The sequence below is a fragment of the Falco naumanni genome, chromosome 2 (genome assembly GCF_017639655.2).
Source record: "Falco naumanni isolate bFalNau1 chromosome 2, bFalNau1.pat, whole genome shotgun sequence".
NCBI lineage: Eukaryota > Metazoa > Chordata > Aves > Falconiformes > Falconidae > Falco > Falco naumanni.
Window position 1 is genome coordinate 31,705,117 of NC_054055.1, and position 17,642 is coordinate 31,722,758.

Consider the following 17,642-nt stretch of genomic DNA (forward strand, 5'->3'; position numbering starts at 1 on the left):
ATCATCCTTGATGAGAGGAAAAAACTGTCTTTCTGATGGTTGTTCACCATGCAGACAAGTAACTTAATCCCCAGGCCCTGGACTCTGAATCTGACAGGTGAGGCACAGAGCTCTTGCAGATGGATCTGCTGGTCCTAAATTCAGGATCCAGGTTCCTCCGCATGAGATTACAAGACCTGGTGAAGTGGCAGTTCAGCAATTGCCTCTTGAGCTACTGTGAAAAAACACTCTTTTAAGGTGTGATGCACAAATGGATTTCACCATCCTTCCTTTAGCTGACAAACAGGGTCAGATTTTTCTCCTTCGCTGGGTCCTGGTCCCGGGAAATGAGGCCATATGCATCCTGCTTAGCAAGACAGCAGTGGTGCAGGAGGTCAGCCAGTTGCCTGATGAGATTTTTGCTGCTAACTGCACGCACTGCAACTCAACCAGTAGCCCTAGAGTAACCTTCAGTCTAACTAGGCTCAGAGAAACAGCAGCTTCTGCAGCTCCAGTGAGACTGAATCCTCATGGCAGTAAGAGGATATAAGCATTCCCCAGTTCTACAGGCCAGGTACTCAACAATGAAGTTAACACTATGAGCCATGGGGAATCACAGCTCCTCACTGCAGCTCCAAGCATCAAGAACACTACCTTAAGCCACAGTACCAGTAGCCAAATGGGGTGAGAACGGACTCCATATAATTAATGCCACATTACATATGCTTTGCGCACTATCCAATCACAGCTTTAAAAGAAACAAACAGAACCTACGGCAGCTTCTAACACGATTCCCCTTGCAGCACTTTAAAGAGGGCAGCAAAGACAAGGTGCATGAAAGAACTGGGAAGAGGCTGTTATATATCCTGCCAGCAGCAGCAGAAAAAGGTTTAAAGTGTTTGCACTTGACACTCAGCAGAGGAGTGAACAGAAAGTCTTGGATCGTCTGCTAAAACAAACAGCTAGAGGTCATATTCAAAGCAGCAAACAGATGGGAGTAAGGACAGTGATCTCTCAAAAGATTGCTGGGTGCAACTCTCTGTTCCGATTACCTATTATCTACCCAGCACCCCTCAAAACTAGCAAAAATATTAGACTGCCATTTCACTGGCTGTTTTAATGTCACCCTTATTCCACACGTAGTCATCCAAGAGACTGGCACCTGAAGAGACTCAGGCTATTGCACTGGTACAGATCATCCTATCAAAGAAACAACAGGATATCCGGCACTTTATTAGCTTCTGTAATCCTAGAAGCCTGTTAGCGAAGTATTAACAAAACCAGAACACTAGCAATCTTCACATACTGTGTGCCAGTGAGATGAATACAGCCAAATTCTTTCAGGCCTGCATCCAGAAGCTGAGAAAAAGCAAAGGTCGTCATCTACATTAATTCAGGTGGGCTGCACTTGAGGAAGCACACAGCAGCAATGCAAGTGCCACAAAACAGAAGAGCTCTGCTGCTATGGTGGTTGGAAGATGGTACGTATGAGAGACAAGCTTGATTTCCAAATCACTTACCTAGCAATGACTGCCATCCCAGTATCTTTGTCTCCTTTATACAGACTGAGGAGCAGAAGCCACTTTCATCAAGAGGAATAATTGCTAGTGATTATTTATCTACCATTTCCTAGAAGATTCCCTTGATGATTGTACTTGAAGAACTAGGGCTTATTTCTGCATTCTGCTATCCCAGAATTTAGAAATCCATTCCCTCAATCCACACAACAAGCAAAAAAGATGTCGTTTTATTATCATTCTGATCTACCAGCAATAAACTCTCAGTATTTTTTTTTAATGTGTTAACAATGATTAACCACCCAGTTACTTTCACAGAAAATACAAGCAGCATTTTTTTTGCCAGGAGCAACTAAATTAAAAAGACCTTCAGGTAATTCCATAAAACATTAAAGACATCATAAATAAACTTATTCTAAAAATTACTTTCCAAGCAATAAATAAAACTCTTCCTTATTTGAAAGTGCAAACAGGCTGCATTATAAAAAGTACAGAGCAAGATTGCAGAACTGCTCAATTATTCAGTAGTGACCAAGACACAGTTTCTTGTTTTGGTGCGGCTGGTCATCTAGTGATTTTGTTTTCTGGATCCCATCTAAAGAAAAAAATACGTGTGAAACATTAATACAATAGTAAGCATAGCTTAAATACTCAACACATACAGGCACACTGGAGTAACACTGGGGGCAGGGAGGGGGATGAAGATTGTCTTCTTACTTTTACAGAGGAACACACAATAATCATAGCAAGAGAAATACACTAAAGAAAGCAAGCACCTTAAAACAGTTCAGGGTTGAAAATGCAACAATGAAGAAAACATTGTTAGAAAAATAAGCCCTGTTAAAGGTTGTCAAACAAAGTACCCCAGGATCAATCTTTCTACAGCTCAGTCAAAAAAACATTAGCAGAGAGAAGGACAAACAAGCCCTAACATTCTGCAGTGACTGCTAACAGCAGAAACACAACTTTGAGCCCTTTCCTCCCTCCTTTCCCCTGGTCTGTAAGAAAATAGCTAACAAAGAGACTTCACTAATCTAGCTCAGTACATGTTAGGAATTAGCTTGTAGTATGTGGCTATTCATGGTACTCTATGCTTTGAGTAACTGCCAACTCCCTATCTTTATGCTTCGTATCTTCATGCTTGAGGCACAAAAATTATTTAGCTGCTTCTTCCACATTATCTTCCCCTGTGGATGAGAAACATTTTAAGGACTGGTAGATGACAGTAGATGACAATGGTGGGTCACTTTTGTAGCACAAAAAGGCTTCGACATAAGACTCCTCTAAACTCTGCTTTCAGAAGATAACAGCTCCCTTGCTACAGGGGGGCAGGCTGACAAGGAATTTGTGGCCTTTGTGTTAAGTATGTCTATATATACACACAAAGATAAATGTTGATTGAAAAGCATTGGCATAGATTCTACTTCACAAAAGCAGCACTGAAGTATTCTGCAGGACATATTTAAATGTTGGAGGTGTCCAATTTCTATTGAAAAAGAATGACACTATGGAACACAATATTAGAAGTCTTTATAGAAAAAATTTAAAACATGATAGTCTGAAATAATCTATGTGCAAAACAGGATATTGTTGACCTCGATAACAGCATTACTAAGTTTTGTAATGTATCTGCTAAAGCCAAGCATTTGTTAAAACAAGCTCATTTTCAACTTACCATTAGTTCATCTAAGCTCAGAGAAGTTTTCACAGCAAAATTTAACTAATTGAAACCAAGATTAATTAAGACTAATAAATCCCAGAGGGATTAAGGTTTGTTTAAAACACCATCTCACTTACTGACTTCATTCATAAAATGAATTGATGAAAAAATACTTACTTTCCCTGTCTGTGGGGTCATGGAATTCAAGGGCATTAGTGTGCAATGGATTTATTTGCCACTGGTAAAAGAAGAAAAAAAAACGTTTACTTATTTCAGAAAACAGAAGAAAGCAAAAGGAGAAAGAAGAAGTACCCTACAGTCCTTCATTGTAAGGCATAACTAGGGGTGAGGTAGGAAATGAAGGGCCCTCCCTTCAAGACACACTTGCTTTTAGGATGAAAAGCTGTTAAGAGATGCATGGCCATTTACTCCCTTGAGAATGAGAAACGAATCTGCTCAAACCAACAGTGCTGCAGCTTCTCATGGTGAGCACCTTGAGTGCAGGTGCACTTGGCCACCTTCAAAACCTACCACAGCTCTTTCAGGAGCTGCTGAAAGGGCATACAAAATCACAGTGATCGCCCATGTCAGCTGCCATACTGTGACAGGGAGGCTTGGAGAGAACTTCAGTGTGAAGAGACCACCTCAAACAAGAGCAATGACTTAAGAGAGAAATCTGCAAGGCAATTACACAAAACAGAAACACCTGGCCCCATCATATGGCATATGGCACAGCACTTCTCCCCAGTGTGGGGACAGAGCAACCTCTCAGTTCCACTTGACTAAACAGCACGAGAAAACACAGCCTCTAGGCTGGCTGCAGATGACTGCTCTCTCCACCCTCCCCAGACGCTGCCCAGAGTTTTTAGAATATAATATATTTAGACACTTACTGTAAATTTGCTTACACCCTCAAGTTCACCAAACTTCATATAGGAAATGTCTGCTTTCTTTTTTCCAGCATCAACATCTCCTGCATAGATCTGCTTGATACCAGCCCCTTTGATTAATGGGACACATTCATCACACGGACATTTTGTCACAAATATCATGCTTCTCTCATCTGGTTTTATTTCTCGACACCTACAAGCAGTCAGAAAACAGAATTATATCTTAATAGTTTTGAATGCCAACAAACTAGATAGCTCACAAGAGCAAGCAAAGTGTTACGTACTCTCAGAAGCAACTTGTTCTTAACCAAGTGCACTAGTACACAACAATACCTGGTTTGATTTTACTATCTGTGAACAAAACACCCATCCCACCTCTCCGCACATATCATTATTGGAAGCCTCAACAATTTAACAAGTTACACTTCCATTTTTCAGGTTATAGCATGGTCCCAGCAGGAATTGGAGGCAGTGGCTTGTATCTGAAGGATAGCTGGTGTGCACTGGAGTGAGTAATTTTTAAAACCCAAGTTCACTCATGAAGTCTGAAGAAGCCCCGGAAGCTGACTGTGTCCATGCACATCCAGGTTATGCACCATAGGCATAAACAAGACCGTGACTGCATTCCACACTTCACAGTGACATCATGTATTTGTCATGGAACTGCTTCTGAACCATCTTACTCTTTTTCTGTAGTAAAAATAAACCCATTACCTGAATGTTAAGGCGTTCTGCTCCGCATGTATAATGTATCTGAACTTTCTGATTTCCCGATCTTTTTGTTTATCATCCATGTGTGGAAAATCAGCATATTCAGATCCAACAGGAAAGGCGTTATAACCACAGCCTACAAAATACATTGCTCCTGTTCCATCACAGCTTCTCTGCAACAGTAAGAAAGCATCAAATTTGGGGACATTTAAACTGAGTACTAAGTCAAAGTGTTGTGCAATGTATACTTTCACATCATCAGTTCGTGCCAGGTTACAGCAGTTAGAACTCAGCTCTTGCTAACCGTGCCACGTCTATATGGAGCTTTTCTACTAAGTTCCTCCATAGGAGCCGCATGGGCAAACTGTAACTCCACAGACAACATGCTCCACAAGACTTCAGAAGCTTTCCTTTTAGCAAGTAATACTGACAGCAAGAACAAAAAGTATTAAGGATTTAGTCCTTAAGCCTTTCTGCAATGTACAAAATTAAAGACAGCTGGGGTTAGTCTCTGATGTGCCAGAGGCTGTGTTTCACCTGCCTCTCAACAGAGCCAGTGACCAGTGGGCTGACCAAGTAGCAATCAGTAACTGAAATCAGAAGAAACCTAACAGCAATAAGCAGCTGCTGACTGAAGTGCTAAAAACAAATGAAGAGTACTTTGCAGCTGCATGGAGGATGAGGCTTCCTGGGATTGGTAATGTGCATAATAAGAGACATAAAGAAATAAAAACTTTATGTTTGGATGGGAAAAAGCACAGTAACAATATCTGTAGAAAAATATCACTTTGGTCCAAAAAGGCATCTACTAAAGCCAGTATGGCATTTCAGCTGCAATAAAAATCATCAAGAGCTTGTGATTGCATGAAGACCTCTCCAAAAAATAGCTGCAAAGAGGGACCATACACAGTAGGCACACACTGCCTGATCAGCAGCTGTGGCAAAACTTTTTGGCCAGGACACCTGGAGTAACTGACAGTGACTAGGGAAGCAGGCACGCTGAAAAGCTAGACAGACACACTGTGGTAGTTACTAAACACATTTATACTCCCCCTTCATCTTGACAGCCATAATAGTGAACTCAGACATTAACATTGAACTAAAGAATAAGAAGTGCAAGACTTCTACAGTGCTCTGTGTGCATATGAAAAATGCACGTGTATAAACATAAAGCAAACAAGCTCAAAGCAGACACAAATTATGAATTATGAGTCCAAGAAAAAGTAACTTTTTCAATACTTACTGATTTTTCTTCTGCCCAAATAATAGCTCCAACTCCTGTTTTATGATCCTCTGAAATACATAAAATTTTAGCAGTAAATAACAAATGAAGCACTTCTGAGTTACCTCTACATTAACATATGACATCCTAGAGTAATGAATAACATTAATTGTTGCTTCATGGACAGAAGAAAAGAAAAGCTGAAAGATTTAACAGCTTCAAAGTCGTATGAGTCCACTGCAAAAGCTGGGTATGCTTTAACTGCAAGGCCAGCCAGTCTAAGACTTTGCTACGTACATTTGTTCACAAATGCTAAGAAGCAACCAATAAGAAGCAATCAGATAAGAAAATGTGTGCCAGAATATATGTGGACAGGTTTGCTGAGGTGAGATGACAAACTGATAAAAACCTTCTCCGTTATCAACTGCTTAATTAATTACTTAATTTCTTCCATTCTTTAAGTGAATTGTTTAAGTTTATGGTTCTGTGATCTGAATTCCTATCAAAATTAGTTGTATTTTATACCTAGGTCAGAGACAAAATGTTAACAATTGGATTTTAGGGGGGTCACTGTTGCCAAGACCACAGGAAAACTGGAACAGAACTTTCACTATGTGACCTGGAAGATTTTTATGGAACTCGGAAATCTTCCCCAGTAGCTATTGACGGGAGTCTTGACCAGTTAGAGCATATCACAGAGAAAAAAATGTTTCAGGCTTCCAGCGATTAATATTATAGAAGGTGCTGTTTCAATTAACCATTTCCATCATCTCTGGTATCACTACCATATACAATCACTCAAAGAGGGTCTTTCCTGCCAAAGATATGTTTTATGAGGGCTGGCTTTATTTATGTTCTGCATATTTATCAGTCACTGATGTATACTAAGCCAGCACAGAAAACATCCTGTGATCTTGCTCCTCTTAGATCCACCCATATAATAAAGTAAAGCATGTAAATATATGTGTGTGTGTGTGCTGTTATTTATTTTAATTTTATTACAGGAATAAAGTGGAATAAGAGTTTGCTCAAAAGCCAGGCCTCAGTACAGGCTAAACAGCACAGATAAAACTGAATTTTGCTGCTCCAAAAATAAGTACTCAAGTTTGGTCAGTCTATCTTGTTCTGTGAAACTGTAGTTGTACAAAAACCTCACAACTGGTTCCATGAAATTTCTGAACTACTTCTAAAAACACAATCTCCTCTGCAACTTTTGGCGACCAAATTCGTGGAAGGTACCTGACAAAGAAAAAAAAAAAGGGGGGTGGGGTGGGGAGGAGGTTCTAAAATGTGACGACTGTTCACCTTTTCAAACAACAAAGTCAAAAGTAAGTCAAAAGGCGTATCAAGCTCCTGACTTGATAGGTTGGATTTGTGTGTTTGGGTTGAGGGATTACTTTTGGTTTAAGCTTTAAATGTGTACTATTTATTTGTTTACAAGTGTTTTAAAAAAGCTACTATCCTATCTAGGTGAAAAAACCATCCCTAAGAAGTACCACCAAGTTTTAAGTCTTCATAAGTCTGTTCTCTGGAACACTACTGCATTGATACACAGACAGAATAAAGCAGCTAACAGAAGTCATCTGCATCAAGACAGTCAGTAACTATCCTTCCATCCTGAACTCCCGTACATCAAAACTCCAGCATCTTTGCAAAGAAAACCCCATCAGATATATTAACACTTTGACTAATAAGATTAGTACTAGGAAACTGAATATAACTGTACTTAATGCCCTACTGAAAGGATCTATTTCACTGCTTTTTTTCTGAAGAAGTGTACATAATCTGCTTGAAATATTGAAATTTATTTGATAAGAGCAGCATCTTGTGAAACCTCAGTAAAAAGAGCCTTAGAGCAGCTTGAAGAATTTAAATGTCATTGTATTCTGTGTTCAGGTAGGTGTTAGACATGTTGGCAGGACAGGCTTTGCTAGCACTGTATGTAAAATACCTGCACTAATTTTCTCTTGGCAAGCTTGCACACACAATACTATGTAGGAATGGAATTCAGCAGCATCCTCAAAGTATTTGGAAGAGTAAGACTGAAATCAGGAACTCGCTTTACTCATGAGACACATTCTTCCTCCACTACTGTAACAGCTCACCTGTCCGATACGCAAGTAGTCTGGCTTGTATCATACAGTGCCTTGCAATTTCTTGGGGCAAACCCTGATGGTCTGTTTCATTCGTTCGTTGCGATTCACTGTTGTAAAATCCAAAGCATCCAAAGACAGGGACACTGGCAGCCACTGTCGCCAAGACCAAGACAAGATCTTTCATATTTTGCCTAAGGTTGCTGAAGTACGGATTTTCACAGAGGTTCTCCAGTCCTATTGTCATCAGTATTTGCTTGTGCATTTCCTCATTTGAAATTAGGAATAAACTTTCATACTCTTTTATTCTCTCTTGTCTACATGCAGTATAAAAGTCAATATTACAGTCAGTCTGAGATTTTGCTATTTTTTGAATAAAATCAAACTTCGTGGAAGTTTCTTCAACAAATTGCACCATATAGCACACCAAGGGCTGAAGCAACACACACACACGAGCACGACTATTTGACTTCAGTCTTTCTACTGCTTTGGCATCTAGCTTTGCATCATCCGTAGTCATGGGATTGGATGCATCATTCTGCAAGCTGATTTCAGGATCTGCAGGCCAGTAAGAAATCCTGTTCACCCCAGCTGGAAGAGAAGACAATGTAGCAAAAGGAACCATACCAGTGCAGTGGAACATAAACCTCATATTCAACCCACTATTGCTTAACCCTGGTTTTACTCCTTTAAGGCACCGAGTACTGCTTAAGGAGCACCTGGACAACAAAAATGCTAGCTGTTACGAGTACCAAGAGGTTATCTGATTTGATAATCAGACTACAGACAAACATTGGAGTTTTCCAAGTTCTAAAATCTTTGTCACAACCTAATGTTGTGTCTTACCTACAACAGATACATTAACACCACGTAGAAAAGTTAGCACTAATAAAAGTTGCTGCTGAGATTAAAAATCAGTACTTGCATAAGGGCTGTACCAGCAGATGCCATGTCAGGAAAAGAATAATCTGACTTGTCTTCATTTTGCTTGGGAAAAGGAAACCCTAAAGTACACACACTTCCTCTGGTGCCACTAACTAGCAATGGTGGGGCAAGGAAAAATGTAGCAATCTACACCTCATCATCAGGCATAGGGCTGCTCTGGAAAGGTGCAACAGGCATGTCAGAATCTCAGCAGTGCATCCCAACCCAGAGACAAGTACCACCAATAAGAACAGTTGCACAGAGAGATAAGGTCTCAGTAGTAAACCCTAGTTTCTTGATCATCAGGTCCAGGAAATGTACATTCAGTATTATTTTCAGCCTTGTGGAAAATATCAGTGCAGGCTACGCAAGTTAGGGATTGGCATTCACAACTGAGACAGCCCAAAGAGAAAACAGGCTTTCTGATACCCCCAATCACAAGCATAACTCTTTTTCCTACCCTACTACAGTCATTGCTTACCGTTTACAATCATTTTTAAACAAGTTGAACATGGTTTTCTGGAAAAATAAAGGTCACAGTTTTTAAGTCTTGATCCATGTTTTATGAGTGCAATTTGGCCAGCATGTAAGTCTGTACTGGAACAATGAAGACCAATAATCTTCATGTTTTTCACCACAACTAGACCACTCTTCTTCACCTATAGAAAAATGTGTTACTATTATTATTATTTTACTTTTTTTCAACATCAAGTCCGTTGAGATGTTACGCCTCTTCCTTGGGTAACAGTAATCAACTAGGATCACAGCATATAGCTCTTCAATACAAATTGCAATATGAATCTTTAAACAATCTCTGTTATACTTCCCCTAAGCAGTTATTTCTTTTTTACATGGTTTCTACATGCCTGCTAATAACAGAGTGCTGTGCCCAACCAAACTTCAAACAGGGACTTGTTGCAAATTCCTGATTTTTCTGGTCATTGCTTTGCCCGTAACAAAACCCAGAAGCAGTGTAGAAAATTCTGTCAGTTACAGCTGAAAACGCCTCTGGATCATCCAGCATCTGGAAATGCTTATGAGTTTAATTTCTGTCTCAAGCTTGACCATCCTGGCAGCCAATAGCTTCTCTAGCTTTATTTCTGTCTCTTTACTTATAGAAATGAATCCTGGTTCTAAAGAATCTTCCATGGAAAAAGTCTGCGTACTGCAGACGACCTCTTACATCTGGATTCCCATGTATTGTGAGGAAACTGGATACAAGCTAGTTTGATGAAGCCAGTGGAACAGATCTCATTATGTGATCCAGCTGCTACCAGAATACTGTTGCCTTAGATCTGTAAATTGCTCAATTTCTTTGCGGTTACAGAAATTAGGCTGTACTAAAGCCTTACATGTAACCCAAGTGCCATTTCTAACTGAATTACTGAATTTGAAACTGCTTTTGAAGTTTATATGGTATTGCTCATCTGTCCCTCTTTCAGATCTAGTCTGGGACATACCAAGCTCTGAAAATCAGGCCTAATTGTCACTCACACTATTTTCCTATCTTTTCTTGTCCTGGCTGATACATGTGCTATGGATCTTAGCAGATGGGTATGCTCTGCACGAAGTGTAATAACAATTTTAAAGAGCACAATAAGAACTCTGATCACAAAAAGAAACACCCTGTTCCAGGACACTCTGAAAATACCCCTCTACTTTGAAGTGTAACTGGCCACTATTTAGAAGACCCATTCTCAAGACCGGTTTCTTTTCATTGTCACTAAAGTTATCTACAAATTCTTGATCAGCAAACATTTCAAGTAGTTCTGTGCACCTCCACGATAAAAAAGAACTTGTCTGCAATCATGACCATTGTAATTGTAAAAGAATATTGCTACACCATCAACCGCGCTAATTTTAAAGTTACAATTAGTATATACTAAGAAATGCATGGTATACACCATGCCTTCTTTGTTATGCTCTTCAAAATACCCACCATTTTTCAGTGTTTGCTTCACCTGTTGAGGGTGTACCTTGCCTTTCAAAGTTTTTCAGATCTATTTAACTATTTTTCTCTCACCAGCGGATTTTTTTTTCTACTTGTAAGAAATATTTGAAAAAGGTTTACCAGCTTTTTTCTTCCCCCCCACCTCCTCTAGACTATCTGTTGTGTAAAGAGCAGTTAGATTAAATTCACTGCAGGAGCTGTTCAGAAAGACCAATTAACAGTATGCATGGACATATTACCTGTGATTTTTTCTGTTGCTCAGCCGAGGGAAAGAGCTCCATCCAGAGACTGAACAAAGTAAAAAGATTGACCTTAGAAAGTCTTGGCATTTGTCCTGTCATCAGAAGAAAAAGAGAAGTATTTATTAAAGAATATTTATAAAGAAGCCCCACATTGTTGAACAATATTTTTGAAGTCTTCTACACCACAGCTGCTAAGAAGCTAGTTCATCAACCACTTCTGCTATTATCGCAGCTAAATCCACACTATCCTCTTCAGGGCAGCAGCTGTCAACTCAGAATGCTTACATCTGGATGCAGAGATCAGATTTGTGCAATGAGAGAAAATGGTGCAACTTTCACTGAAATTCAGTGAGTAAATTCTACTCAGAGGTGAAGAGCAGAAATCACAGATTGGATCCCACATAACTTAATGTGCTTAAATGATTCACAGAAATTTGAAACACAGCTTCTGATTCAGCTTCAGGCTTACCACAGAAAATACCTAGGCACACATCATGATCACTGGATTGTGGCGTATGATAGCATGGACTTTGTAAGGATGGTGATATTAGCTAGCCACAGCTTCCATAAGTTTACACTCTGTACATGCGTGGTCAAAAGCTTTACCATTGGTCAAACTCTACTTGTCCATGCGACCAGCTACTGCCACCCCACAGGCTATTCTTCGCTGTGTCCATGTTCTCTCTTCATCCTGTGCTCTTCTTCCAGCCAGCCTCTCCTCTTTTTCTCTGCTTCATCTAAGTTTTTATCTGACCACTTTGCTGCAGGATCACAGCTGCACATCGTCAAAGCAAGGCCACAGCTGCACACCAACATCAAACTGTCTTCGTCCCCCTACACTGGATCACTGACAACCACAGCAAGAGTGGATGAGCTGTTGTGAAACCTTCTGGTTACATCAGTTCCAGAGAAACCTACTTCTGGATTTTTACAGTTTGCTTAACTTTTGGTTAGATTTTTACAAAAGTGTAAGCCTATTGCTCAGGCTGTCACTTCTGACTGAATAACCAAAGAGGTAGCAAGGAATCGCTTCTCGGATCACCACCTTGTGCTGGTGGTTCTACTCAAAATCTGAACATTGTCCTGTGAGGGCCAGCGCTCCGCATGCATGAGTGCCCCACAAATGAAAAAGGAGGAAGTACTGCATTGCTCACTAATGCTTGCACCATTCCAGATGTAAAGCTGGCGCACTTCACACTTGGCATGAAGTTAATTAAGTCTTCGAAGAAGCTCCAGTCCCTATTTCAGGGGTGCTTACAGAGAGCTGCAATGAAGATATACTCCTCTGCAGGTCTCATGTGCCACCTGACAATAGTATTTCTGTTTTTATCCCCTCCCGCAAATGCCAAAGTTTTTGCAAAGGAGGAAAAGGCAAAGGCAACAATAGAATAGAGGAAGGCATTTCTTGAAGTAGTTCCAGCAGTTTGGAAGAGATACAATCAGATTATTAAGATTGCTTCGGTGCGAGAGAGGGTTAGTTTAATGACATGTCTGTGAACCCATACAATTAGGACAGCAGATAAACATATGCAATCCATGACTGGAATACCATTTTCAGACAGCATTTTAACAGCTTTTTTTCACACAGATGTGTGATCTTGGAAAGCAACTATAGACATCTCAGCAGCACCATCTGATGCTACACTGTCTACTGCTCCTTAGGCTACCCAGCTACGCTAATTCCACAGTGCACAAGCACTGCAAGGGATACATGGTTAGCACAGATATGTGTGCTATGCTTGCAGCACCTATGAATCTGTTATCACTTGTACTAAAAACAAACTGTAAAAGAAGTCTACAAGTCACATCTAAACAAGTAGAATTTGTTTTCTTAAATGGGCATTTGAGTTCACTCTCATTACAGCCCCTGTTCACTCCTGTTGTAGCACACATGTGTACAGTTCCCAAGTGGCAAGCTGAAATAAACAGTGCAATTTATATCAACGCACACATACACCGTCATGTTTTCTAAAATAGATTACAATTTGGCATACAAAGTATACTTAAAACAGAATACGCCAAAACCAAGTTTTAATTACTGTTTGTTTTCTTTGACCTAATCTGAATGTGACCTGTCAAACACATGGGAAACAAACTGAAGAATGTACCGGTCACAATGCTGTTGTGACTTGACTTGAATTTATAATGAGAAGCAGGAGAATATCATGATGAAAAAGGAGAGACCTGTGGTCACTATTATCTATGTATCCACATCTTCATTGACTCAGTACTTAAATGTTCCCTTAAGTTCAACAGAGTTAAGAGAATACTGATTAAAGTGGCCTGGCAAAAAGGTAGAAGACATCTTACAGAATTTAAAGCAACTACAGAAGATTGGGGAAGAAAAGGAATCAGGCTCTTAGCTACTGAGAGCAAAACTGCACATGAAAGGCGCGCTCTTTTCAGGTGCATCAAGTCCTCACACAGAGGTACGATTTTATTCCTCCAGGTTAGGGATCTCACTCTGGTGAGGCAAGTCATGCTCCAGGGAAGCACACTCTGAAGGCCAGTGTCAGAAACTCTGCTACTCCTACACCTGCAAGCAAAAAGGAGCAGGACGCTCCGGACATGGCTCAGATACAGGATTATGCCATGGCTGCAGCATAGGAGTCCCTAGTTCAAAGTCTGAAAGGCGTGTAAGAAGTTGTCTTGACAGTATGAAACAAACACTTGTGCTTTGTTTTCACACCATCAGGAGGAGGAAATCAGTGATGTCACTCCCCTGTCTGGGAAACAGAAACTAGAAACCACTTTCAGAGCTCATCTTGGCTCACTTGGAAGCAGGATTTTCAAAAAACTGGGATAAAACAAAACCCATTTACCCATCAAAGGGGACCTGGCAGCCCTGGCATGGTCCTCAGTGTGAGAGCTGTAAATATACGTCCATGGGCAATGAGTTTGTACACACCACTCCCCTGGGACAGCAGCGACGGGGTATGTGAAATCCATCAAAATCAGCTTCATCTGGGCATCCCCAGCCCTGAGAGAAAGTTGCTGTCTACAAAATTCATACATGGGCCCTGCTATAGGGGTTAACAAGAACACCCCTCAGAAGGCAGGCATTTTTACGCACATTACATTTTACACACGTGAAATATACATGGTGTAGAACTGGAAAAAAATAATTTTGAGGGTGGGGGGAATGCAAAATACAAGCGTATGTTATCAAAAGGCCTTATGAATAAGAGCACAGGCGAGCGAGGGAGGGGGGCCGGGACACGCACACACCGTACCGCGTTATCTGTGCCGGGCAGCACCCTGGCGCAGCAGCCGAGGGGAAGGCTGGGGCTGCCGGCACAGCCCGCGGAGGGCACAGCCCCGCCAGCGCCCTGCGGGCAGCGCAGACCGGACGGTTCCGGGCATTTCGTTAAACGCCCCCAAGCACCCGGTGGGCGAGAAGAGACCCGCGAAACGCCGTCAGCGTACCAGACCCCTCCCCCCCCCGCCGCCTCAGCGCCCGCTCCCCAGGGCGGCGGGGTCGCGGCTCCCTCACAGCCGGGGCAGGCCCCGGCCCGGCCCCCCCGCAGCCAGGCCCCCCGCGGCGGGCACGGGGCGGCGCTCACCGGCCATGCTGTCGGTCTGCGTGCTCGCCGCGCTCACCCGCGGCCCCCCCCGCCGCCGCCGCCGCTTCCTCTGCGCCGTGCATCCGTGCCGGTGCGGGTGCCGGTACCGCCCGGTGCCCCCGGCCTCCCCCGACCCGCCCCCATGGCGGCCCCGCTCCTCCCTCAGGGCGGTGCCGCGGTGGAGGCGTCCGCATGGCAACTGCCGCTGATGGGCGGGCACCTCGGCCAATAGGCAGCGGAAGCGGAAGGGGGGTGGGGCTTGTCGTGACGGGGCGGGCGGTGGCTCCTGGCGAGAGGCGGGGCCTGTGCTCCGTAGCGGGATTTTAACGGTGCCACAGAGCCCGCCGTTCCATTCTCCTCAGCGGGCAGGTACCGGTCTGCGGAGCCTCTGTGCCGGCCGCCCGCCCGCTGCCGTGTGGCTGAGGGGGAAAGCCGCCGCCACGCTCCCCCCCGCAGCCGCCCCTTGGTGGCCTCCCGGGGAAAGTACAAGCTCGAGGGCAAGAAGGGACCCGAGGAGCGCCGTGGTGGGGACGCCGCGGCTGGGCCCCTCGGCGCAGGGGCAGCCTCTCCCTGCGGCTTGCTGAGCGGGTGGCTCGTAGCGGGGGATTTCGTGCCGGCTGCCGTCATCTCCCGCGCCCGCTGCGTGTTTTGGCAGCTCAGTGCCTCCGTCGCGCGTGTGGAAAGCCGTGTTCCTGCGGGCCCCGGCTGCGGCGCGGCCGCCCTTCGGGAGAGCTGTCCCACCCGCACAGCCCAGCCTCCCACCCGCGTGCTCGGAGCAAGAGCGGCCTCGCCCGGGGCCGCGCCGTCGGTACCAGCTGTGTCTTTCCAGGGCAGACCCGTTACACCCGTGTGGGAAAACGAGCAAGGCCTTGGCAGCGTGCAGGTGAAAACCGGTCTGGTTTTCATCTTTTAGTGTATGTGTTGTGGCTGCTGCGACTGGGCCAAAACTCTTCATCGTGTATGGATTGACGCTGGGACCCGGGAAGACCGGCTCTGGGATTGCTGCCCTGACTGCCCATGGCAAGGGCAAGGCTGGATGAAAGCAGAAAAGGTTTGGGGCTTTTTTTGTTCGTTGGTTGTCTCTGTGTCCTTTGTTGTCTTGGGTGGGTTTTTTAAAAACAATCTCTTGTCTTGATTTGAGCCTGTAATTCAGGGTATGTTTCTCTCCTGGACACCAAGGCATTGGGCTCCTGAAAGATGAGCCAGTCTGAGGGGATTTGGTGGCCTCTGTTCACAGGCTAACGGGTTCATGGAAGTTAAATTAGAATACACCCTGACTTCATATTTAATATCTTTTCTTCTGTGAAGAGAATGACTTGTAGTTAACTGGATAAATCTTATTGATTACAAAAGGGGCTGTAGTATGCAATAACCTCCAGACTGGAAACTTACTACAAGGGGAGGTACTTGATCCCAAAACTGTGTACGTTTATAAAGAAACTACTAATAGTTTGTGGAAGATATGTGATGCATTTACGTAAAAGTTTCTCTGTGGTTAAATTTTTGGAGATAAATCTATAAACTGCTGTCGTGTTTAAAAAAAACCCACCAAAATAATTATTCGGAGCCAGTGACTATAAAATCACATCTTGTGGAGTTTCAGAAGCGAGTCTGAGACAATCTAGACTAAAAGGACTAGTGACTAAAAAGATTCCTGAGGATGTGACATAAAGCAATACAGAATCTTTCGTGAGTCTTGCATAAGGTCAATATAAGCCTAGAAACCGAATGAGAGCATGAATTAGCTTATGAATTGTTTCTTTTTGAGGGGTCTTTCATTTCCTATATGGATGCAAATGGATTCCTTTGCTGTGCAAGTTACCACTATCTAAGTTGAACTTTTTCCCTATTTAGAAAAATTCCTTTCTAGACCATGTCTTTATGAAAGACTACAAAATGATGTGTGTATTTGCACTTACCAATCTCGCAAATGTCTGGACTATTGCTGAAAGCAGAGGAGAGACCTTTTATGTTAAAATAGACCTGCAGCAAGTGAAAGGGTAACACCTTTCGGTATGATCATCCCCCGGTATCCCAAAACCAAACCAACACTTGCAAGAAGTCTCTCTGCTCTGTTGAACTTTGTGGTGTTTTTTCCACTGTGCTGGAAAATCAGCTTCTCTCACCAGTAGCTTGTTGATTCATGCCACGGTATTTGACTTGCATGCCCTAGTGTTTCCATGTGCAGCTGGGCATGGAGGTGGGGTTTTCAGGGGTCAGCAAGCCCAAAGTAAGTGGAAATCGAGTTCACAGCAACAGTCACCAGTGAGTTGCAGTTACCTCATTGTGCAGGAGTCTCCTTTGTAAGAGGGAAGGCAGCACAATTTATAGGCAAGTCCCACCCTATGCTGGCTTTTCATCTAATTTTAGTCTTGAACTTGAAAGCTCTCAGTGGACTGGGACTAAAGGACTTTATAATCCTCCTTGCCTTCTGCTAAGAGCTGGAGGGCAGTGGATGACAGCATCTAAGGAGAGCGTTCGTTCACTCCAGGACCAAGAGAGGCGACGTAATTCCCTAAAATCTGTTCAAAAGGAGAATGGCACCAACCCTCATCCAGAAAGCATCCTTGCTGAGGGAGTAAGTGTGCTGCTTTAGGCAAGATGACAGTGAAGAGGAGGATGGTAGAGGAACGTAATGAGGAAAGGGGGCTCTTGGCCTCGCTGTCCTTCTTATGCACAATTCAAGGCAATTGAGCCTTTCCAGTTAACCAGTGTGTTAGCCTCTGAGCTGCCATTTTGAGTATGTCACCAGCAAGACTTTCTGGATGGGCCTCTTCTGCTTGAATCAGGCCTGCTGGAAAAACCTACTACTTTCCTCAACAGCTGCAGTTTGTTCCTGCAGTTGTCTTACAAACCCAATTCATTCAAGTGACTGATTGCTTAACACCCC

General features: G+C 43.1%; 1 protein-coding gene across 1 annotated transcript; it reads right to left on the reverse strand.

Moving 5' to 3' along the window:
• Window positions 1–1,710: 1,710 nt before the first annotated feature.
• CDADC1 (cytidine and dCMP deaminase domain containing 1) lies at window positions 1,711–14,835 on the reverse strand. Its single transcript, XM_040583871.1, is given in 10 exon segments — window positions 1,711–2,091; window positions 3,334–3,394; window positions 4,050–4,239; window positions 4,761–4,930; window positions 6,001–6,050; window positions 8,085–8,663; window positions 9,478–9,655; window positions 11,187–11,281; window positions 14,753–14,798; window positions 14,800–14,835. Coding segments are annotated over 10 exon segments (1,479 nt in total). The 3' UTR covers window positions 1,711–2,017.
• Between the last annotated feature and the right edge of the window lie 2,807 nt (window positions 14,836–17,642).